The sequence below is a fragment of the Haemorhous mexicanus genome, chromosome 8 (genome assembly GCF_027477595.1).
Source record: "Haemorhous mexicanus isolate bHaeMex1 chromosome 8, bHaeMex1.pri, whole genome shotgun sequence".
NCBI lineage: Eukaryota > Metazoa > Chordata > Aves > Passeriformes > Fringillidae > Haemorhous > Haemorhous mexicanus.
In genome coordinates, this window is record NC_082348.1 from 11,487,361 (window position 1) to 11,511,625 (window position 24,265).

The following is a 24,265-nucleotide window of genomic DNA, read 5'->3' on the forward strand; positions in this document are numbered from 1 at the left end:
AAGCTGAATTCTTATTCTGATTTAAATAGTTCTTACTTGGTTCAAGATGCAGATACATTGCAGTGGAAGTGTAATTACAGAATGTGAAGTTGATCACACGATGGTGGGCTTACAGATGCAGCCACTTTTCAGTTGTGCTGCACTCTGGCTTCAGTGGCTGTACTGGCTTCAAGCAGTCTTATGTCATGAGGAAGAATGAAGAGGGATGAAGTATCTGCTTAGAGCTGACTTGGTCCTTGAAGCTTAGAGACTGAATCCAGTGTCAGTCTTGTTCTTTAACCAGGCTCTAGGAGAAAAGTAGCAAATTCACTCCTAAGTGATGCAAGCATGGCTGCTCCTGAAGGATCTTGCTTCCTTTTTAGCTAGTAGGGACATTTATCAACTGCACATTCCCATGAGAGAAATGGTGAGGCAAACAATGAAAATGGAGTTGGGCAAAGGTTGGTTGTTGCAGGAGAGAAAACCTGCAAGTGTTTTCTTCTGATACATCAAGGTTTGATTTACTGCTTGGTCCAACTTTTTTCATTTCTTTAATTGTATTAATTTTTTTTTTTTGCATATTTATTTAGCTAATATGTAGTGCCCACTTCTGTTGATGTTACTGATTTTTCCCTATTAACCCTGTCCTTACTTTTCTTTAATTTGCCTAAAGATGGTACTACCAGTAAAACCGAGGGTAAGCAGTCTCTGTGTAACTGAGGTGTGTCCACAGTCGTACTACCCTACCTGGTCTCTGTTCTCAAAGTGTTACCTGGTTCTCATCCATGTTCACTGGTGACCTGCATGAAGTGTTGCATGGTTGTCCTGCTCATTTTGATGCCATGGGGTATTCTTCACTTTCTCTTTGAGCTCCTCCCTGCTAAAAACCATTAGTCTGCTTTTATGACTCTGGTCACTAAGTTGTTATGTGGATTTCTCTATTTAAAGCACTGCTTTTGGTTGAAGGTGACCTGTGTATAGACTAAAAAAAAAAAAACAAAAAACAAAAACTCCCAAACAACACAAGGCTTGTGATTTCTTTTGTCCTTGATGTGTAAAGGTTTGCTGTGTTTTTCCATCCAAAGCTCAGGTCACAACTGCCAAATGCTTTCGGGAAGAGACTGGGCAGTGAGAGAATTGAATGAGATGATCACATGGCAGAAAAATGAGGACAGTAAACAATGATCTCTAGGGAAGGAATATTTAGTCAACGTCTTTAAACCTGACCTCTCTCTTTTTGTTGTTAACTGTCTGAGTGAGATGGCTTACACCAAAGACAGTTGGAGGAAAGGCTTTTTATACTAGAGCACTGAGCCTGCTAGTTTGGGAAGGATCCCAGTCTGTTTTTCTGGCTCGTTGTCAAAACTTGTTCTTTATTTCTTATTTCTTCAGCAAAAAAAGATCACTGGGAAATTACTTTCTCTGAGGTAGACAGGAGTTGGAAACAAAAATGTTTTCTAAACAGAATAGAGATACCACACTTTTCAGCAAAGCCTTTTTTTTCACAGTGCAAGTCTTTTCAAGGGATCTATTACTGTCTTGTGGGACTGTGCTCATATCTTTGATGGCTGCTTGTATTTGGATGTGGTGGTCTGGGAAGTGCCACTGTGCTATTGTGACATCTGTGTTATTTTCTTTACTATTAGTGACGCATTGATTTATTATTTGGAAGAAAAGATCTGTACCAATTTGGAAATGGTACTTAGTGTTGAGAGATAAGCTGATCTCTGCATCTTGAGCAGGAAGTATTTGTACTTTGTGATCTGTCAGTGGTAAGGAATATGAAGGTGACCTGAGACCTGTATTTCTAAATCAGTCATGAGTTGGATGAAAATTCAAAGTTGTTGTAATAACTGATCTTTTTTCTTCTTCCTTTTTTTTTAATTGTTGGCACTTTTTTTTGTCTTAGTTCTCAAACCTATCTAGTTTTGCCCAACATTTGAAATGTTGAGGGTTTAATGTTTTATATGAAATACCAGCTTTCAATCTCTCCTTGGCTGCAATAATGTTTGCAGAGGCCTGTTACAACAGCTGTCCTGTGCAATACCTCTATTTTTAGTTTATTAAATACTTTATTGTCATGATGAAAAGGGTGGGGGTTTTATTTAGTTACTGTTTTCAATTCAGTTACATTAGGAGCAGATTGGATTTGGTAAAAATCTGTAATAGAAACCAGCAAGTTGCTTGGGGCAGGGAAGATTGAGATGAACTTTCAGAAACTGAATTTGCTATCCCCACAGTTTTAAATACCAAGTCTTATACCTTCTTTTTGCTGTAGGATTCTCTCTTTTTTGATGAGGAGGATCAGGGAGAATTAAAACTCAGTGCACTATAGCTAGAGTACTTCAAGAATGAGTTTAATCACTGTTTGAAACTCTTCATCTTTTTCCTTTGAGGTAGTTGAGGCAAAAAACCCTTTATTCAGGATTGAGTGTGTCCTTCACTGAATAATGAAACTGAGTAAGGTCTTCTACCAACCCTGTGATCTTGCAGGTTGAGTCAGGAACTGCAGGAGAGATAAAACTTTGTATTCTTGACATAAATGTAAAAATTAAGAGGGTGGGGTTAGAGAAAAACATCCTCTTGCTCTGGAAACAGAACATAAAGCAGAAATGTCATCTACAGTCATGCTCCTGTGGTTTGTTTTGGGTTTTTTGCAGGTCACCAGTAAGTAATTTAAGAAAAAATTCCTGTGTTATTTTGTGTGGTTCAGCTTGACATTAAATCTGCAGTCTGGTTCCCATCATGGCTTTCTGTGGCTACATTGTAAAAGTCTGCTCATTCCCCTCAGATGGGAGCCAGCATTGTGTGGACTTGGCAGTTCCCTTCTGCTTTGCCCTTGATTCTCCTTCCTCATGGTTTGGTTTGGAGTCAGGCAGCTCAAGCAAAGGAGCAAGATAAAGTGGGTGATGCCAGTGCAAGAATGCCAGCTAAGAGCTGACCATCAGTCCTTTGGTTTTAAGTTGTGACATCCCAGCAGTTGGCAAATGCTGTAGGAATGCACTTCCTTGTGGAAAGGTAGGTGAGTCTGTATTCCAGTGAGGTTTGTGCAGGTCTTCATGCAGTGCCTTGATCGCCCAGACCCTTCATGTATGGGATTCTTTTGAGCTGCATTAAGGGCTTTACACACAGAAGACTCAAAAGAGGTAAATTACAGTCTTGATCTTCACAGCTAGTGCTGGGGAGGTGGCACTTGTTCCATGTTTGTTATACCTGATTAAAAGGAAACATTAGAAAAGTTTCTTATTATTTTATCATGAAACAGCTTTTCAGGTAATATTTTAAAAGGATGCATAATGCTTTCATTAATTAGAGTGGTTCCGAGTATTTGTGTTACCTTTTTTTCAAAGCAAGCATGAAGTCAAGCCCTTCAGATAAAGCCTTTCTTTCCAAAAGGGAAAGCATAAATGCTGGTTTGACCTGTGACTGGCAAGCTCAAAACAAAATCAGCAGTTTGCAGTCAGTGGCACAATTTTTAATAGTTTTGAGTATTCACCCAAAAGGCAATAAAGTGGGGTTTGTTACAGTTTTCAGATAACTTAGGCTCAGGTGGGCAACTTGAGTGCATTATCAAAGGCTTTGGGAGTAACACAAGTTGAAAGAAATCGCCATTCCTGTTTTCTTCTCTGCCCTAAAGCTCTCCCTTGTCCTTAAGAATGAGGCTTGATTCAAAGTCATGACTGACAGTGGTACCTTACACGGAATTGCTTAGGTAGTAAGTTTTTTGCTTTTCTTGCTCCATCCCTTTGCAACTGCTGAGGTGATTTGGCTGTGTTTGTTTGTGTAGGGTAAAGTGGAATGTTCACTGTGCCCTCTTCTTTGGAGGGAGAGCTTATGTAAAACCCTGAGGCAGCACAGCCTGATGGTTTCCAATAAGGATCAAGTGCCTCTCAGGGAAAATCATTGTGCAGAGTCAGGTCTTTCTGACATTGGAAAAGTGCTAAATATGCATGGAAACCATTCTGATTCTAAAAAGTTTGTTAAATATTATCTATGTTTTTAATTGATCACTGTGTGTCTCCTATGTCCATGTGTTATTTAGCAGTGATACAGCTAGGGCTAGAGGCTCTTTCAGGAATGTTTTTCTCCAAGTGGGGCAAAAACCCCAGTGCTGGGTAATCTAAATGCATTAATGTGATCCCTGGAGAGACCATCATCATCCCAGTGCGTCCATGTATAACTTGTGTGGTTGTAGGTGTCACTATTCACAGCATGGAATTGATTAAAGTGTGTTGTGAAGCTGTTACATACCATTTCTAGACTAATTGAAAACCATTTTCTTCAGTGTGATATGCAGACTGAGTGTCACAATACCTTTGGCTGTTTTGTGCACTGGGGGTGGGATGCTGCAGTATCCACCCAGAGGACTCAACCTGCCCGGTGAAGCCTCTTGTAAAGCACAAATGTTATCATAGAATCTTCCTTAATTTGTTCCTTTTCTGAAAAAATCCCCAAAGAAAACAACCTTTTTAGGTTTAGGCATTTGTTAGACATTTCAGGGTTGATTCTGAACCATTGTTGTAAGAACAACAATAACTTTTAAAAAATAAAACCAAAACCTCCTAAAAATCCAGAAATGGTTTCTTAACACAACACATTTATATGGAGTCTTTCAAAATCTTTTCTGTACCAACAGCAGTGGGTCACATGTCAAGTTTAGATCAAGGGCTTTCTTTATGGAAAGAGTTTCATGGTTTTTGGAAGCCATGTTGGGGCAGTCTTTTTTCTGTTCTTTTGCTGTGCTGTTGTTGGTAGGATGCAGTAATACTTTTAAAAGCAGCAGAAGAATAATGGTTGTGAAATATGGATTGCTACATCTGTAGTTTGAACTAGATATGGAGACAAACCCACTTGAAAGCGAAGACGTTTTGGAAGGGGAGGTGTTAGCTTGAATTTAAGAACAAGAAAAAATCTAAATAGCTTACTTGGAATTATATTTCCAGTCCTACTCGAAATGAGTTTTTCTGTCTGGGTTAGAATGATAGAGATAAAGCCACACACATAGTCTTATGTGCAAATAACTCTTGATTGTGAGTGCGGAGTCTTGTTTGCAAATGAAATTCCTGGGGAATGTAGAAGCCACATTTGTGTTGTATGGATTAACTACTATGTATGCATGTTGTACTTGGTATAATATATATTAAAAATCCATTTGCATAATGCAAGTCCAATGCAGTGTTAGTTCAAATGCTTGTCAGCATTTTTTAAAGCATGAGAAAATCTGTATCAGTGTTTGGACTCTGTTCTGACTGTGGAAGAGCAACTTCTCACAGTGTTCTCTCTGACACCCAGTAGGCCTAAATCAGTGTGCAAATGTGCAAAGGAAGCAGAATTTTGTTCCTGGGCATTTGTTCATTCATTCAGAAACTGCTGAAATTGGTAGGAATCTGTCCACCAGCCCTCAGGGGTTTCAAAATAGGGCTGAGTTTTCTTCTTCCAGTCTTGTTGATAATCACATGTTAATTAAGTTTGCTTTAGTTTGCAAATTTTTTAAGCCTCTAGAAATGTTTTCAGAAGCTAATCTCAGTTTCACTTTATATATGATTTTAGACTTTGTTTTTCTTAAGTTGGAAAAGTCACACATCTTATCCCAGTTTTCCCCTTCTTAGTCACCTACTGATGAAGATACAAGAAAAAAAACAACTGTTGTAGATGCAGAAAAATCCGGAAAATTTTGAGGGTCTTAAGTGGCCTTTGTGTAAGAGGAGGAGACATCAGTCCCTTCTCACCCATTCTTGGCCCATGCACATCACTAAATGTGTCCTCCAGTACTGCCTGTTACTGTGTGTAGTGTTGAATTTCAGCTTGATTTCCCCCTAGGACTTCCTGCAATGCCAAGGCCTCCCACTGGCCTTCTGGAAGGATGCAAATGAATTCCATTGCTGGTTCCTTAGGTGGTCAGGTTTAAATTCTTGTCTTACTGTGATGCCTCCTGACAGAAGTGAAGGGAAGCCTTGAGGTTTCTGAGAGGAGCGCGATGTCTGCCTGCCTCCTTCCCCGTGCCTGCCTGCCTTGGAGCCTGTGTTGGGTTTTGGGTCCACCTCATTAACAAGCGACAGAGAGGCTCTGCTCACTTGTGTGGAGCTGTGCCAAACTTGCATGGGGTGGGATCTGGCTGGCAGAGAGCTCTAGAGCTTGCCTCCAGTGGTACATCAGGCTGACCCTTTGTAAGGGGCAAGAATGCCCGAGAGCAGAGGAATCTACAGCCTTGCTTGTGGTAAAGAAATCAGCAGCCAGTTTTTTGGCTGTTGAACCCACATGGGTGTGCTCAGAGCTTGTTCAGTTGAGCCAGTGGTTAAAAAGCTTTGTGTTTTCCCAGTTTTCTGCTGATGATTCCTTCTGTGTCCCATCTATAAGTTGTTTGAAGGTACTTCCCTGTGCTTTGCCTATGAGCTGTTTTAAAACTAGGCACTGGTGGAGAGGTTGGAAGTAGAACTGTCTTGTAGGCTTTTTCCCTTGCAAGCAAATTTTCCCTTTCTTCTCAGAGGTAGGCATGTCCTTGTCACTTTGGGTCTAGCAGAAGCTTTCAGACCATGTTATGAATATTTTGAGAGCTCAGAGAAGGAAAACAGCTCCCAATTGCTCTGTCTGGGCTGCTTGCCGTTGTCTTGTCCTGCATGTGTGCCTTATGTGAAGTGGGTTTTTTTGGGTGGGAAGTGTGTGTGTTTTCCTGTTCATAAATCTCTGTATGCTTATGGTGGAGACAGAGGGCAGGAGATGAGTATCTATAACCAGTGGGTGCAGTTGTCTAGACTTCTCTTACCTGCTGTGGGTTTTTTCCTTTCATTATTGTGCCTGAAACTGGAAGTCATCCTCTGAATGCAGGATTGCACTGGCATGAGTCCTGAGAAAAGAACTTCAGTCTTGGCTAAGAACTGACCATGTTGAAAAGTATTGATGGAGGCTTTCTTTGTGTTACTCTTAATTATCATTTCTTTCCCATTAACTAGAGACAGATAATTGGAGCATAGCACTGGAAAGAGCTATTCTGTAGGAAACAACCCTGCCTCAGGAAGGGGATGAACTGATGACCCCGTAAGCTTTCCTAGCTCAAATTTCGGTGGCTTTTCCATGAGGAAAGGACAGAACAAGGACTGAGAACACTTTGGGACTTTATTCTCTGCTTAAATAAAGAGAAGGCACACAGAATCTGTTTTCCTCAACACTGATTATGTTAAATAGGGCTCTCCATTACAAGTAAAGTTGCACTGATCTTGGATAAATATGAGGGACCTGTAAACAGCAGGGAAAATTCAATGAGCCTGAAATAAAAGTGTGGTCAGGCTGTGTTGACAGACTGTCACAGGAGTGCCTGCCAGCCTGTGCAGGTGAAGCAGGATATAAAGCACCAGACAGCTAGCTGGAAATCCCAGCGATGGAATTTGGGAGGGCATCTGTCACACCTGTCTCTGAAAGGGTGATCACCTTGTCCGAAAGTAATAATTTGATACAGGAAGCTGCATTTAGGAGACCTGAAATTTTTTGTTATTGATCCTTTGTAAAGAAGCTACTATAGAACAGGACAAAGGCTATGGAGAGGTAATATTTTTTGATTAAACTGGCTGATTGCATTACAGAAAGTAAAGAAGGTTTTTGATTGTGGGCTGTGGCTGTTTCCACTCTCTCCCCTGCATCTCAGCCAGCCTAATAAAAGGTGTTGCCTCTCCCAGTAAATTTCTTTTGTAGCCTGGCTAATTGTGTGTATAGTGTGTTAGACGCTGCTGCTGCCTTTGTAAGAAACTTGTTAACAGTGTGATTGTGTTTGCATCCCTCCAGGCCGGATTCGCACCAGGAGGCAGAGCTCTGGCAGTGCCACCAGTGTCACCTCCACGCCTGCCGATACCCGAGGCCGCAGCCGGGCTAAAGTGGTGTCCCAGTCCCAGCGTAAGAATCGCTTTATTCTTGGGGGAGCAGAACAAAGAATTATTCATGTGTTCCTCTTGAATTGCAGTAGCACCGTCAGAGAATTGGGCTCACTTTGGACACGTAATAAAATGAATCTCCACCTAGCCGGTGTATGCTCCTGCTGACAAACAGGGCCCCAAATCCCAGTGCTTAGTTGTGGCCTTTTTTTACCAGTTGTGCAGCAGAATTTCGTGTCACTGTGATGTGTAGCTCTAAATAACTGGCACTGTGTCTTGCTGAGACACCCCCTGTGCCTGTAGCTGACTGCTTGCCCTGCCAAGCCTCTCCTGCTTATGTGACTCTATTTCTGTATGTGTGACCACGTGAGCTGTCTAAAATTAATGGGGTTTGGCATCAGTTGAAATTAGGACATTACCTATTTTGTGTAGATATGGGAAAAAGGGTTCTGCTTTGATTCACATGACACATCTGTGCTCTCTGGCTTCCTGGCAAGGCACGTTTTTTTCCTAGGAGCCACGCATATGGTGCTGCTGCATATTTGTCATGTGTATCCGAGGAGAATTTTGTCACTCAGACTTTAAAAAGGAACCGGGGGGAGGGAGAAACTCCCTGTTATGAGGACCTTCAGCCTTGTGTATAGGAGATTGGGTTTGTGAAGGACCTGTCTGTTCTGAGGACTTGTCTTGCTTTGTACCCCTATTTGAAAGCCCTTCTCTGTTCATTCATTCATTGCTTTGCTCTGTCATGCTGGAGGGTTGAAAAAGCTGTTTATAGCCTTGTGTTAGACTGGGAGATCTGCAGAAAGACATAGTATATTGAGCATGGGGCCAAAAGGAAATCTTTACATTGAGGTCATAAGGATATATTTGAGCTTTGGGGTGCTAATGTAAATTGATTTCTTCAGTATTGTACTTAGAACATAGCCAAAGCCAGAAGTCACCTTTTTTCCCTAAACTTAGTTTGGTGAAAAATGGTCAGACCAAATGAGACAAGTCTCAGAAGTATTTAAATAATAGTTATTCTTTAAAGGTTTCAAAGATTATGGACTTAATTTTTCTGTAGAATGCCTTATGAAGTTTTCAGATGGTCATATCTGGACCTGCTGCCTTGGTCTAGTTTCCTGAGTTTCCAGCCTAGCCCAACCAGATGTGATCTTTATCCTCAAACCAAATGTTGCATGGAATAATTTACAAATTCAAATATGTTGAGTCAGTCACAGGACCAGATTCTCCATGCCCACACAGTGGATACGCGTGCTGTAATTTCACAGACTGGGTTGGGGTGCAGTTTAGAGCAGAACTTGGGTCTTGGTTGACATTTTGCCAGAGAAGTTTGTCAACCTTGGGAAGTTTAGTTGCATCTGCACATTAACTCACTGCATTCTGCAGGGGCTTTAGGAGTGACATGTTTGTAAATAAATCTGTCTGTATTGTGTATAGCACAAACCGCATGCTGAACGCTGTATTGTCTTGCTGTCTTTTAATCCACTTTTTGCCTGTCCCTTGGTCTGCCCTCATAATCAAGGATCCAGATCAGCTAATCCTGCTGGTGGTAAGAAACGTTTTCCCTTTCTTGCTTTTTCACATTATTTCCTTCACATTTTTTAACTGCTAAGCTTTTAGCTCTCCTCATTCTCTCCTAACTGTAAGACTTATAAAGCATTTTGTTGAAGTCATAAATCAAAATGTGTATGGCAGGGGACTTTGCTTTCTCCCACTAATCAAACATGGTAAGCATATGTTCTGATGTCAAAGCTGGCTCACTGCTGCAGCTCAAACTCCAGGGGCTGAGTTCTTCCTTTCAGTGTATCCCTGCTCACATCAGTGAGATGACTCTTAGGTCATGGTGCTGTATGGAAGACTGGCACCTGTCACCTTGGGGTGGGGAGAATGGAGCTGGCATCTTGTACAGTATTGGAGTGTATTTGATTGGTTTAATTTCTTGATTGATTAATTTCTTGGCCAGAATGGCTCTGGCCAAGAAATTGCAGGGGGCAAGTAACTTCATATATGTGCTATGGTATTGTTCATGATGCTAATAGAGTTCCCTGTCTTCTTACATTAAGTTAGAAGAACAGTCTTCAACTTTTGTTGTATTCTAGTTATAACGGTATTTGGAAATGAAATTTTTCTGAGATGAGAGGCATTTCAGCAAGAAATCAGTGTGAATATTGGTTCAAAATGTGAGCTTGCCTGAGTATGCTCTTACAACCCTTTCAAATATACTTTTCCAGACTGTTTCAGCAAATAAATTTAATGTCAGAAAAAGTAGTGGCAACAGGAGATTTTCAGAGACTCACATACTCATTTCTTAGAAGAAATGTAAAGTTGCCATGGACTATTCAAACAGACAAGGAAAAATAAAACAGGCCAACTATTCAACTTACTAAAAATTTTCATCATCTGAAAAACAAATAACTTAGGTTTAACCAGCCAGACCTAAGTAAGCCAGCATCTCTACGAGTGTGAGGCTCATGGGGTTTATCCATTATTGTGCTGATCTGCTCAGATGTGGTGGGTTCTTTATTTTCCTTCACTGAATTATTGCAGAAAAGCAATGCCACCACTGCAGTGTAGCACGAAGCTGCCTGAGCTGCTTTGCAGCAGGTGACCTGTGCCAGAAGCCAGGGCACTGCAGCACGGCTCTGCACACAGCCTGGTTGGTGTTGCTTTATGAGGAGATGAGGCAGCCTGGAAATCCCTTGCTGCTGCAGCAAGGCTGCCCCAGCACCTCCACAAGCTCTCCTAAAGCCAACTAGGATGTTCATACACTGCAGTGTCTGCTTTGGGCTTGATCTTCATGGGCAGCAGAGGGTTGCTGATGTCAGTCTTTGTTGTCCATGGGCTTTCCTCAGTCTTCTTGAAAGCTTATAGGGAACACTCCCATTAGTTTTCTGAGGGATTTGGATTAGATTCTTACATAGAGTTGATTGTGTTCCAGTTTTGCTGCAAGTGTGTTTAAAATCTTGGGGGGTTTTAATTGTTTGTTCCTCGTTTCTGGTTCTCTCCTAGCTGGGAGCCGGTCTAGTTCTCCGGGTAAGCTCTTAGGAAGCTCCTATGGTGGCCTGAGCAGTGGAACATCCCGAGTCCAGCCAGTGCCATCATCCTCAGAGAAGCGCAGCAAGATTCCTCGGAGCCAGGGCTGCAGTCGGGAGACGAGTCCCAACAGAATAGGCCTAGGTAAGAACAGTCCCTGCAGGGATGTGCTGGCCCGTGTGCCCGAAGGAGGGGCTTTCCTCTTGGCTGGGGAACTGTTCATGTTACTGTTATTCTTCTGAGTTTTTCAGCTGACAAGTTAATGGGATTGTGGTTTGTAGGAGAGTAATTTCAATTTTCCAGCTTGAGCTTATGGTTTCAAAGTGAGCCTAAAGATGTCATGATGTGTTTTCTGTTTGAAATTCAACACGAGCAATATTATTAGATCAGGAAGCAAGAACAATTGTAAATAACCATCAGAACAATGAGACCTCATTTAAGCTTATTCCTAAAATGAGTTGAGCAATCTTTACAGTCACATGGAATCAAGGGCAAAAAGTACCTTCTTGGATTATTTTAGAAATTTTGCATTTTAAATTGTTTGCTTCTCTTATCCTTAATATCCTGGCCACACTCTTAAAACACATTTTAGACTTATGTAGTAATTGTTCTGGTTTTGATACTCTTGTCTCAGTAACTGTTATGTAAATATTCTGTAATAGTTTCTATTTTCAAGTTTATCAGCAGACTTTTTTTTAAAGTCAGGTGAGTAAATATCATCTATATAAAACTTTTTGTGTATCTGAGTTGAAATGAAAAGGTATTCAGTGTGCTGTCTGAACATTTTCGTTTTTTGATATATATTATAAGTTTGAACCTAATTTAGAAAGACATTACATTTTAAATTATAGTGATTCTAAATTATTTTTATCTCCAGAGACTTTACTCGTAGATTGAAATTGGTTGAAAATGTATCCTTACTGTTGGCAATTAAATTTATATCTATTGCCATAGCAATAGTTTTATATTTTACATTTGAGCTGCATCTTTATTTAGAGGAGGTCGTTAATAGAGAACTATTTTATTCATTCTTTCCAGTATACTGAAATGAGTTTAAAGCACCTGAGTGTATATGCCATTATGATTCATTAAAAATACTGCATATTCATTGTGACTGCTTTTCCAAATTCGGTGTTCTTCTCATGTCTGATCTATTTTATGGGCTCTGTATGAATACATTATGCTTTTCTGTTTGTTGCTTTTAAAATGTAAAGTGCTTCCCAAACACTAGAGGTAATTGTTCTGCTGTCACTGTGTAGAAGAACATTGCTTTTTAGGAGGAAGCAAAGAATGGTGGATGGTACCATCACACATGCTTAAGCTGATCATCATATTATGTGGTCTGATTTGAAACATTCCTGAGCACGTGAAGGGAAATTGCCTTGTGTAGAATCCTCACTCTTGGGTTGCCTGCTTTCAGGTATATTACAGGAGCCTTGAATTCTTTTGAAAGAGTAGTTTGTATAATTTCTCTTTTGTGCTCCCTGAGAACATAATCAGTGCTTGTTCTTTGAGAGTGGGAGAGAGATCTGACATATATCAGATGTGTGGCTTTCACCTATTCCCCCCAGGCTGATGGACACAGCCTGGGTTGAGCTGTTATGGGAACAGGAGTGTCTGACACTTAACTGTTCAGTTGCAGAAATTCTGTCTATTTATTGAATTTTGAAAGTTGTAATACTGACCCAGATGGAGACAGCTTTTGAGCTGTCAGCTATATACCATTATTCCATTGTACTTATTACTTTGACATAGTAGCTAACAGTATTTTATGCTTTTTTATTATGTTGCTTCAGTCTCTATATTTCATTGATATTTTATTTTGTTTGTTCATTTCATTAAATAAACTCCCACTCACCTTGATTCCAAATACAGAAACCATCCCCTGGAGTATTTCAGGCTCTCTGGGGCAGTAGCAATAATAGAGCCCCCTGCATGTGGATGCCTGTTAGCATCAGAACCTTGCTGCTAGCTTTGATTTCCATGGTGACTACAGGTATCCATGAAGTAGATTCCTTCTGTGTGCTAGGAAGCTTGAAGAAGATTTTGTTTCCCCAGAGGCAGCACAACAAGGAACATTCAGTGTTCTGAGGTCCTATGTGGTCACCTGTATGTCTCTGCTTGTGACATTTCAGTTTTAAGCCTGCCTCTGCTATCTGCTCAGTGAGTTTTACTAGTGGTGGTATCCTGTTGGGGAAGGAGGAGTGTAGTCCATTTATTCTTGAGCATTTCTTTGGGCTCCTTGAAGGAGATCATGTGCTCAAACAGGTGATGTCCATTTCCCATGGATTGAAAATTATCAGCCTGAAGTTAATTCTGTTGGATGCTCTGCAGATCGTGTGGCACAGCTGGATCTGAAAGAAGTGAGAGATCCAAGACAGCCATTCTCTGAAAAGTGGAGCAAGCACAGCTGCCTATCAGCTTCATGCAGCAGCACTCTTTCTGTTGGGGTTATGCTGTGTACATTCATTGGAAATCTGCAGGCAGTTCTTGACTTGCCTTGACTGGGTGTTCCCCACTGCAGAGCTTTCCTTTGGCTGTTTGGCAGAATTTCAGACTCTTTAAAACCCTGGTATTGATGTAAGAAAGCGTCTGCTGATTTTTAGTCTCCACTTAAGAATCATTAAAATTCACACCCTAATGAAATACCAGTTTCTTCTGGTAGATTGGTAAACAGGGGTACTTTCATGTTCTGCTGGTTATATTTGCATCTGTTGGGTTCCACTGGCATAAGACTGCTTGATAGCGTGTTTTGATAATGGTGTGAGCCATGTCTAAGTGCTCTGACTTTCCAGATAAAATTGGTTAAACTTGGATGTACAGTGCGCATTACAGAGTTGGAATATTATTGGGAACAACCCATCCTTGTCCTGTCCTAGACTTTATCACAGCAGAGCTGGCTGTGGATGTACTGTCTGCTTTCATGCTGCCTACTCCTCTTAATCCATTTTGCTACTCATTCACTTGATTCTGTCCAGCTTTTGGGGGTTGAGAATTCTCCAGTTGAGACCTGGTCTGTCTTCTTTGCTTTTGCTTCCTGCACTGCAGAGACAGGCTGTCACAGTGTGAGAGACTTAGCTAAATGACAACACTGCTGGCCTTTACTGCTGGCAGTGTCTAAAGGAAATAGTCTGAGTAGCTGATACAAAATCTTCTCTACACAACATGGTGGTGAAAATGTGAGGCAGGTGCCTGGGAGTCCACAGCAGACTCATCCTTCAGTTCTTTTCAGTCCTTTTTTTTTTTTTTTTCTTCTTGATTTTCTTTTGTAACATGCAACCCTTTTATTTGACCATTAATCCTGAAGTACCCAGTGTTTGGCTTTGGGTGTTCTGTTTGTGCAGTTAGTATTATGCTTCATCTGTAGCATTGTCCTACTAGTGTAGGACAATGCAGTTAAAGTGCATTTTCTTCATACTTCATGCTGCTGCTGTTAGCTGGTATGGAAGGAGAATCTATTGTGTGCATCCACTAATTGTTGTAATCATTCACATCTCTCCCTCTCTAAAGAGCCTTTACTGTTTTTAGTATGGTTGTATTATAGAAAAGATGGACAGATCTTCTCTTTTTAAGAGAAATGACTGCTTGTGCAAACCTGATGTGAAGGCTACCATTATTTACATCTAAGCATGAGACCCAAGAATGAGAAGTTTGCTTCTAGAGAGTCTGCAATTTCAAGCCAAGTATTTGTGTGGAGAACTTTAGTATTACTTTTACCTGTAGTTCACTTGTCAGCTTTTTCCCTTGTACATCTGAGATGGGATTATTGTACTCATGAACCGTAATTTCATCCAGTTCCTATAATTTAGTCTGTCTTATTTATTGTAAGACCATCTAACTCACTATCATTAGACATTATAGTGATCTAATCAGCTTGGTTGATAGCTCATCTCACATTGTCTGACATCAGAGGTCAACCATCAGAACCATTAATTCATCGCAGAGATATGAACTTGGTTTTGCAAAACTGGGAGGGATTTGACAAAGCAAGAATCTGGCAGAAGTCTCTATTTGAATTTTAAAACCTAAATATGAAGGTTTCTCTTTTGTTCTGTACTGTTTCGCTTGAAGGATGCTAATATATCCATTGTATGTGAGAGCACTGAAGCACTGTAGAGGAACTTCAGCTTGAGTTGAGGAATTAAAGTTCTGTATACAAATTGATAGAGATTTGTAAGAATATATGTATTCTGAAGCATGCAAATGACATTATTTTTATAAAAATGAGGGTACAGTCAAAGTATTAGCACATTCATGTCATGCATATGTGCCTCTGTGTGTTGTCACCAAAGCTGGTAGATTAGGTTTTACTCTCTGCCTGAGAAAATTCCTCAACGATGATTCCTGAACACTTGAAATATGCTACTGCCTTTTTAAAACAGCAAGGGAAATCCCTCCTGTCATTAAATTTTCCCAGCAATTAACTGCTGGTTTTTGCCCTAAGAAAATATTGTATTCTTCATCAGGCATAAAGCTTACTAAAAAACTTTTTGCAAACATTTTTAAAACATTCAGAGTCTCAAACATCTGCAAGCATGTAGGGTTTTGTACAAATAAAGAATATAGTGTAAAGCTCCCCTGAAGTATGCATATGTCCCAAACTGTGTGCATATAAAACCCTAAAGATAAACTTCTAGAAATGTCTGAGGAGCAGAAGTTAGCTTCTGTTAAATATCTGAAGCTACTGCTCTCTTCAAATTCAAATCACTTTTTAACCTGTCTTTCAGGTATTCAGGTTCTAAATATTTTTTCCCCGGTATCTTTCATTGGATAAAGACATCTCTGCAAGTCTGTGCAGTACACCTTTTTTTTCCTTAGGATATTTGTTAAAAAAACTCTCCTTGTGAAAGGCAAATCTATGTAAAAACATCATATTGGTATTACTTAAAGAAATTTTTTTCTGCTCATTTGTTCCAGAAGGGTGTTTATTTTAAAATGAAGGAAGAAATATTCCGGAAGGGTTTCTTTCAGCCTCATCTGTTTTGCAACAGTAGAGCTTCCCTAAATGATTGAAGATTCCAGCTCTACTGGAATAACAAAACTTAGATTGCTTAAGAAAAAAGCAGACTGTCAGCCAGACATTAATGCTGCTGAAATTTCACATCACAAACACAGCTCAGCATGTAAGGTAGTTGGTTTGTAAAGAGCCTGAGCAGGCTGCTACAAATTGTAATTACTAATGTGATAATTACCATAACTAACAGAACTGTGACTTGACTTTGAGCTTTCTGTCCTCATTAAACTTGTTCACCTTCTCTGAAACTCTCCATGCTGCATGCTAGCACGGAGCAGTCGTATCCCCCGACCCAGCATGAGTCAGGGGTGCAGTCGTGATACCAGCCGTGAGAGCAGTCGAGATACAAGCCCTGCTCGGGGCTTCCCTCCACTTGGTGAGTACATGTAGGCATTGGAGCTTTAAGGGTCACTCTTTTTTTTCCTTTTTCCCTTGTTGTGATTACCCTTTCAAGACACTGCTAGGTGGAATGAGTTCTTTTCTGTCCTCTGGATTCCTGACACTCCCCGTTTCCAACCCCATTTTTTCCCCCCTTCTGTTTTTTCTGCATGCTTCAATTCTGGTTCTCAGCACTTCACTGTTAGCAGGGAAATAGCTTAGTTTGAACTTTTGCAATTTTTAGTTTGATTGAATCAGCTTCTATTGGGCTGCTGTGCTTCGCTTAATAACACTGATGGAAATCTTATGGGAGGGCAAGCCTGGATTTTCCAGGTCACAATTGAAGTAGTTTTTGTAGCATTGTAGCCTGTTGTTGAGTGACTCAATTATTTGTGATTGGATTTTCTTACAGCTAGGTACAGGTACAGGATATAATTTCTATCCTGAGTCCTCCAGTGGAGATAGCAGCTCTCTTTTTGTAGAGGTTTTACAGGACAGTCAATCATCAGTTAAGTTTTACATGCTGTAGGAAACTTTGTCAGGCAGTGTAAAACCAAGGAAAGACTGAGATTTTAAAGGAGCATCATTAAACTGCATTTAAAGTGTACAGTACAAATAGAAAATCACATTGCACTTTCCTTATGCAGAAGTTTTTCTGCACAATGCTGAATACAGCAAGATAGTTAATGTTTCTGATCAAATGCCATATCATATGTTCAACCCAATACATTACTTCTTGTATCAAAACTTGTCATCTCAGACATGAAATACAGTTATTTCCAGGCCCTCTTTATTTATGTAGTAATTTAATGAGGAATGGTGTCACAGTATCTGTTTTGCACATAGTGAGCAAATACAGTTGTATGATGTAATGTGTAAAAGGAACGGAGCACGAGTTTTAATAGTGGAGAAGCCTTTGGGTTCAATGACTTCATTATATTGAGCTATAACAAAATCTGTTTAAATTATTATCTCAACTTCTGGTGAAAAATGGAAGGAGTTCAACTTTGCTCTCATAACTTGGTTCACAGCTCTTTAAGATGAACAGGTGAATATTTTATTTTATTGATTAAATGAAGCTGATTTCATACCAGATCTAGAAAAAGACAGTAGATCCACAACTGTAGCTTATTTTTATAGTTAACCTGCCTAGTTTTAATTTTGAATGAAGCTTTTTTCCTCCAGCCAAAATGTACAAGTAGGCTGGATTTTACTGTTAATTTGTCAGTGTTCTATGTCACTGTGCTGTGTTTTGTTTATTTTATTGAAAATACAGTCACTGAAGTACTGTCTTGAGCCCTTGTTCTGAAAAGCAAATGCAGTGTATCAGAACCATAGTTGGTGTGAGCTTTGGACTTCCGCCAGTGCTGAGTCTGACTCTCACACTGACTATAAATCTCAGTTACAGATGTGTGTTACACTGTTTTATTGTGTGGAAATTGTGAGGAAAGCATAATCTCATTTTTGCTCATGATTTTTAATTACCTGAAGAGTAATGCATTTCTAGAAATACGTTGCTATTAGGTCATAAAGGTTACATGGGGAGGAAATGTCACAACAATAACCCAATGTAGTTATTACTTTATTACCTTTTTCTTGTGTTTTCATTGAAATGCTTTAAGATCAAATATGTTCATGAACTTGTTAATTATGTGGTGTGTAATTCATCTCAAAGAAATTGATATATGTCAGTTTAAGCCAAAACAGTGTGATTCTCTTACAGTATTTTTAGAACCCAGTTAATCTCACAAAAAGGCAAAGGTAATATAATCCTGCTGTTCATAGTCTGGTTTTGCTTATAAAGATTAACTTGTATATTTGTGAGTTATGTTTAGAGTAACTAAATGGAAATGACAAGATTGTTGCATTTAACGGCTTTATGGTCAGTGTCAGCACTGACATCCTTTTGTTTTGGGGCTGCAGTGCAGGCATACATGTCTGTGTATCATGAGTCCTGCCTCCTAAATTAGTAAAAACAGTTAAGAGTGAATCTGTACTCAGCCTCCTTGCAGAGATGTAGGTTTTAAATTTTTTTTGTTATTCCTGTTTCTCCCTGGGCCTTCATCTTACAGTGGTGTCCACAGGGGCACAGTGGATGGCTTGGGGGAAAGCAATTGTGACCTACAGACCTTAATTGTGCAGTTCAGTCCATAATCCCACAATGATCATGCAAATCTTTCATGAGTTTACTTATGGCAGTGGGATAGTACTCTTGAATAAATGCATGTGTTCTCCATGGCCAAAGGCCATATTGCATATAGCTTTTAGTAAAGCTCTCAAAGTCAGAAAAACCCAACATTTTATTTTTCTCACGTTGCTGATTCCTATTTCATTATATTAATATTTGTGTTTATGAATGTTTTACCTTAAACAAAAGACTTAGAATTTTCTGCTGCACACTTATGTGCATAATTGACAAAGCCTATTTGTATTGTAAGGTGATTCTGCTTTATTTTTTTCAGTTTCTTGACAGTACTAGTTATGATGTTAAAGCAGCAAGGCCTTCAGTGAGTCTGTGGTGATGAATTGCTTAAATGAGCAATCGGTTTCTTGGGTCAGTTGCTTTGAGCTGGTGAGCATGTCATTGCTAGACATAGGGAAAACTTCATTAGAAAGACAAAATTTCTGTAATTTGGGAATGACTGGGCCCGTTTTTCATTTGCTTTCATAAAGAACTCACTTGTATGCTGAAGCCAAGAACTGAAAACCTCTCCAAAGGCATTTTTTGATTGATGTGCTGCTAACAACTGGGAATTGAAGTGGGAGCTATATTTGGCTTAGGCTCCTCTGCTACTGTGTGCGCTCCATTGCTTTTAACAATTTGTATACATGTGTCATTCTGGATGAGCGTGTGATGTGCATATTCTCCTTAGCTCTGCATGTACATACTGAGGTTCAAGAAACATGTATGCAAAATTTGTTAAAAGCACGGGACCTTTGGAAGTAGCAACACCTGAATATGTGTGTACGTGTGTTTACCTGGAAAAGAAACCAACCTGAGGACCTCTGCAGTGGTTGGTGACCTCCCTGTATGACTCTTCCTACTTATGTGGTTACGCATTCTCTTTGTTAACGTTGATTTTATTATGCATAGGCTAGAATGTTGTGGAAAAATACCTGCAAGCACAATTCGTAACCATTCCTCATGGCTTCACTTTGGGGTTTAGATCGGACACATCTAAACCCTTCTCTGTAGTTATGTGCTCCACGTTCTCGTGACGGCCGCCTGCCAGACCTGCAGGTCTGGAACGTGACTGATGTGCATCGGGGTGTTTTTGCTGAGCTGCACCCAGTTTGGGACTGTTCCAAATGAGTTTGTCATGCATCATGTTAATGGTCACGGGGGAAGGGGGGAGCTCCAGGCGGAGGCGTCGCAGCGGGGCTCGCACTGTAGCTGTTCCGCATCCACTCGCAGCGCCATTCCCTGTCACTATGAAACACCTCCGCCGGTGGCGGTCACACGCATCCCCTTTGGATTGTGGCATTTTCTGTCTCGGGTTCAATGTGTGTTAATCCTGTGGGTGTTGCCATTCCTTCTACTTGCAGCTTCTCGACGTCATTCCAGGTCCACTAGTGCTCTCTCCACTGCTGATTCTGTTGGGCAGTCAGGTGAACAAGCGCTAACTGCATGAATCCGCTTCTTATACGTAGTCTTGTTTTACACCATCCTAACATTTGCCATCGTGTGCATCAGCCAGCACTTGGCATGTGCTTCTCACCGCTGCCGGGCTTTCTGTTCTGCTTTTGTTCAACGTGGCTTTTTGTTTTGAGTTTCATTTATTGGATGTTTTTAATTTTGTGCATTTTAGGAACATTGTGAACAGTGTTTAAACAAAGGGTGATCCAGGGCTTTCTCAATTCTCCTGTAAATTGGATCATTTGTGCAACATGGGCTAAATCCTGACTGATGCAGAGTACTTGCAAATTCTTTTTCCTCTTTAGCAGTGTACCACATTCCTGTGCCTAGGACAGGATCCCAATGGGTTTTATCCCATTTATTACTAAATATTCTGGACTCCTGTCTCTATTAATGAAAGTTCTTTGTAGATCCCCTCCAAAATACACAAGAGCAGCAAAAATAAAGCACCTGATGAGTTTTCAGAATGAACTTTGGAGCATAACACATGCTGATCCATCCTTCATATAATTCTCAAGGCCTTGTCCAAAGTACATGGAAGTTTTTGAAAGAAAAAAAATATCTCTTAATTTTACTGAGCTTTGCATAATGTGACTGGTGGTTGCATGTAATGAGAAAAATTTGCAGATTCCAGTTATTTCTGTCCCACTCCTGTACTGGATTTGTAGTTATGGAGAACCCATAATTCCTTTTGAAATAACGATATTTTTTGGGAATCTTAATAATAATTGAATGAGGGTTAGCTTTGGGACAACAGAGACTTAATTGTGGGGACAAAAATAATGTAGAAGATGAGGGCTTCAATGTTTTCTTGGAGGCTAAAAAGCTTGCAAGGAATTTGTTATACTGAAAATTCTTAATTAACACCTTCAGACAGGGAGTGAAAAATACTTTGTTTCTCTTGAGTCTATTTAGATGGCTATCACTTAACTAAAACCCTAAAAACATTTCCCTTATCATATTACTCAATAGAAATGATGCAAGCTGATTTGACTGGCATTTTTCAGATAACAATTTGAATTTGTATTTAACCAAAATAATTAAAAATATTTAAAACAGCTCAGTTGTAATACAGATTTAACCTTTGTTTGCTTTTGGCTTCCTGTGATAGTCACTTCGTGTTTGGCTCCTGTGGTTTGGTACAAAGCATAATTAAATTTTGAATGGTTACCTGTGTGCTACAGAGGGCCAAAACATTCTAAAAAAATGGCAAAATAGGATTAATGGTGGTTGCAAATTTTCACCGAGTTTGTGAAAAGTATAAGGAATTAGTCTGGCCAGGGAGAGGAGGGAATGTGGCCAGAGCATAATCTACAGGTTTCTTGCCCAGTAACATTGGGCTTGACTGTACTGGTTATTCCTGGAGCCAGGTGTGTTCCCAGCCCCACATCAGAGATACATTGAGGTCTCTACTGTGGTCTTATTTCAGCACTCCAGGATGGCAGCAGTGTCTTGGGGAGAAGCCTGGAGTAACTTGGGTGTTGTAAATTTAAAAATCACTGAATAAAGTAGTTCAGAAGATTCCTTAAGCCATGGAGATAGAAGCCAGCATGCCACACTGTACTTACAGTGTTTAAAAAGCTCAATTTTCTTTCTTTATGCTGGGTATTTATACTGATATACAATTGAATTACTTTGTCATTTTGTTCTTCATTTAAAAAAAAAACCCAACCAACTATCTTCCCTTTTTTAATGTAATACTAAATTTATTCAAAAACAAATGACAGTGGTATTTTTCATGCTATGTAGTTTCAAAAGTTAAAGCCAAATTTTGATCTCAGTAACACTTGAGTAATGTAATTGGTTTGGATTTAGATATAAAACCAAGTCCAGAACTTACCTCAACAGTTACAGCCCTTGTACTGTACCAGATCTCATTTATACTTAGGAAAATCCTTGTCCTCTGTACAACTTTATAGTGTATAAATCTCTGTAGTGGTGACTTTAGTTTCAGCCAGACCTACTGCATTATCATCTCTGTGCTTCTGTTAACTGTGCACAGATTTTTCCATTTTAGGAATAAAGCACTGTTTCATCTTCCTATTGGAAATTATTCTTTGACCCAAGTGCATTAAAAAAGGGGATAGTAATAACACATACAACTTTTATTTCTTTGTGAAATGTCATTATTTGATTACTTTTTGGCAGTAGTTCTAAGAAGTTTGTTTCTTTTTTTTCCCTTGTAATGTGTTATGTAGAAAATGTGCTTTTGTTGTAAATCAGTAATGTCTTGTCTGGGTACGTAACTCTAAGAAACAGGTAAATTTGTATAGGTATCACTTCTGTTTGAAATAAATATTAGTCTGCAGGGTTTTTTTCTTTTCAAAATACTTTGGACTTTAAAAATCTTCCCTATTTCCCCGCAGTAGCTTAATCTCAAATAAAGCTTTGTAATTAGGACAGTAGAACTGGCCAGCTTCAAGCTCTGATATAAATTATGCCTGTCAGTGTGAGCTAATCGCTAAAAGATATTTCAGTGCAGTAGGTTCATAAAGGAGAAAGCAATGAAAGTTTTGATATGCAGTATTTTCCCCAAAAGACACATTAAGCTGCTGAATACCATGTTTGGCCTCAGTTTTGAGCAAATCCACAATATGGTTCAGCAATTTGATAAGCAGTATTTTTCCACTGTTAAATTAATTATAGATGAAGTATTAAAAGACCTGTGTGACTTGACCCCTCTCTCCTGCTGCTTGATGTGGATCAGCTGAAGGTCTCTTAAATGCATTCGTGCAGCTTGATCCATGCACTACTGAATTTGCTGGTAAAACTCCTGTTGGGATGTGTGGGTACAGGACAGAGGTGTAACGTATGTTCCAGGAGGGATAGTCTAAGTCCTCCATGAGCAAACACAAGCCCACACAGAAAGAAAAACTTGGAATGTCATAACCAATCTTTCTGCTTATGGAGCAGAGCCAGGATCTCAGTATCTGGTATCTGATCTGCCCCCCTCTAGAAGGACTTGGCTGCCAGAACCTGGCCTGTAATACTTGAGTTACTGATTCTGTCTTAACTCTGCTAGTGGACCTTTCTGAGTTTTGCTTTGCTAAAAAAAAAACTAACTTTAGTAACTTTTTTGGTATACTGGGCAAATGAGAGTAAATTGATTAATGTTAGGAGTGTAAACGGCATTTTAAACTCAATGCCATTGCTTTGGATGCCATTGAGAGCTTTGCCATGAAATTCAAAGGGAAAAAAGATTATATTGTCTGCTCAAAACCAGTTTTGATATAGAGCTCTGGAATTTAAACTTCTTCTCAAGAGAACCAGTAATTGGAGTCACTTCACAAATGAGTTATTAAGTTAATTTTTATACTGTGAAGGTGTAGGGGTATATTCTACTGGTTAATCAAGCCGTGAGACATAAAATAGACTAATCTGGTGCTGCTAGTCTCACATCCTTGCCTGAGAAAAAAGGCTGCAGGATAGATGAGTGCTCGAGTATTTACATGTTCTGACACTGGGCATGGTTCTGTCTCTCTGAAGTTAATGAGAAGCTCTCTTGATTTTTGAGAGTGCCAGATTGGGATGGGCACGTCTGCCTCTGACATTAAAATAAAATTTGGAGACAACTGAGTAAAAAGAAACAGAAAATAGATACCCTGCTTCCCATCTTAAAATAAATAAATGAAAAGTTGCCCTGAGGATCCAAAATTGCCTCCAACACCCAACAAACAATAGTTTATTTCTTACCCTAATGGCAGACTCTGTGGAGCTTTGGGTAAAAGGGCATTTAGTGGAAAAGCACTGCGAGTTCCCAGAGTCTGTGGGGAGAAGTACTCGGGCACCTGATTAGGATTCCAAATGAATGTGAATTCATTTAACAATCCCTTTCACTGTTGTCTTTTGTGCAGACCGGTTTGGACTCGGACAGCCAGGCAGGATGCCTGCTTCTGTGAATGCCATGCGAGTCCTGAGCACCAGCACAGATCTGGAGGCTGCTGTGGCCGATGCACTGGTAAGAGGAAAAATACAAAATGCTTCCAACTCCGGAAAGTGGCTTTAAGTTACCTGTACGTATGTTCTCCTCTTTCTAAATAGCATTATCCTGATTGTGCCAGATGCTGTAGAGTTACCTTTTGCTGTTTTGACTTTGGGTATACTGGCAGCAGTATGTTTTTCCTGATTCCGTGTCAGTTCTCTGCAGCTGTCATCAGACAGAGTGCTGTGGCTTGGTACTACAGCTGCAGGATGGGTTGAATCAGCTGTTTGCCTTTCACTTGGCTGTCAGAGGACGTGCCCAGCACTGTGAGGGTGCTCGGCACTCGTAGGGACAGAGATTTCCATCAGTCCTATTACCTGCATGAAGACTTTGTCAGAAAAACAGTGTTCTCTGCTAATGTCAATTCGTGATCA

General features: G+C 40.0%; 1 protein-coding gene across 6 annotated transcripts in view; it reads left to right on the top strand.

Moving 5' to 3' along the window:
* CLASP1 (cytoplasmic linker associated protein 1) overlaps positions 1 to 24,265 on the top strand; it is a 169,878-nt gene that overhangs the window by 91,618 nt on the left and 53,995 nt on the right. For 5 of the 6 annotated variants that reach the window (XM_059852741.1, XM_059852742.1, XM_059852744.1 and 2 more), the window contains exons 20-22: positions 7,756 to 7,863; positions 10,857 to 11,024; positions 23,764 to 23,867. In XM_059852741.1, the coding sequence (XP_059708724.1) occupies positions 7,756 to 7,863; positions 10,857 to 11,024; positions 23,764 to 23,867 (380 nt within the window). Of the gene's footprint in view, positions 1 to 7,755; positions 7,864 to 10,856; positions 11,025 to 16,162; positions 16,271 to 23,763; positions 23,868 to 24,265 lie in introns of all 6 variants that reach the window. The other variant, XM_059852746.1, reaches the window with a different exon arrangement.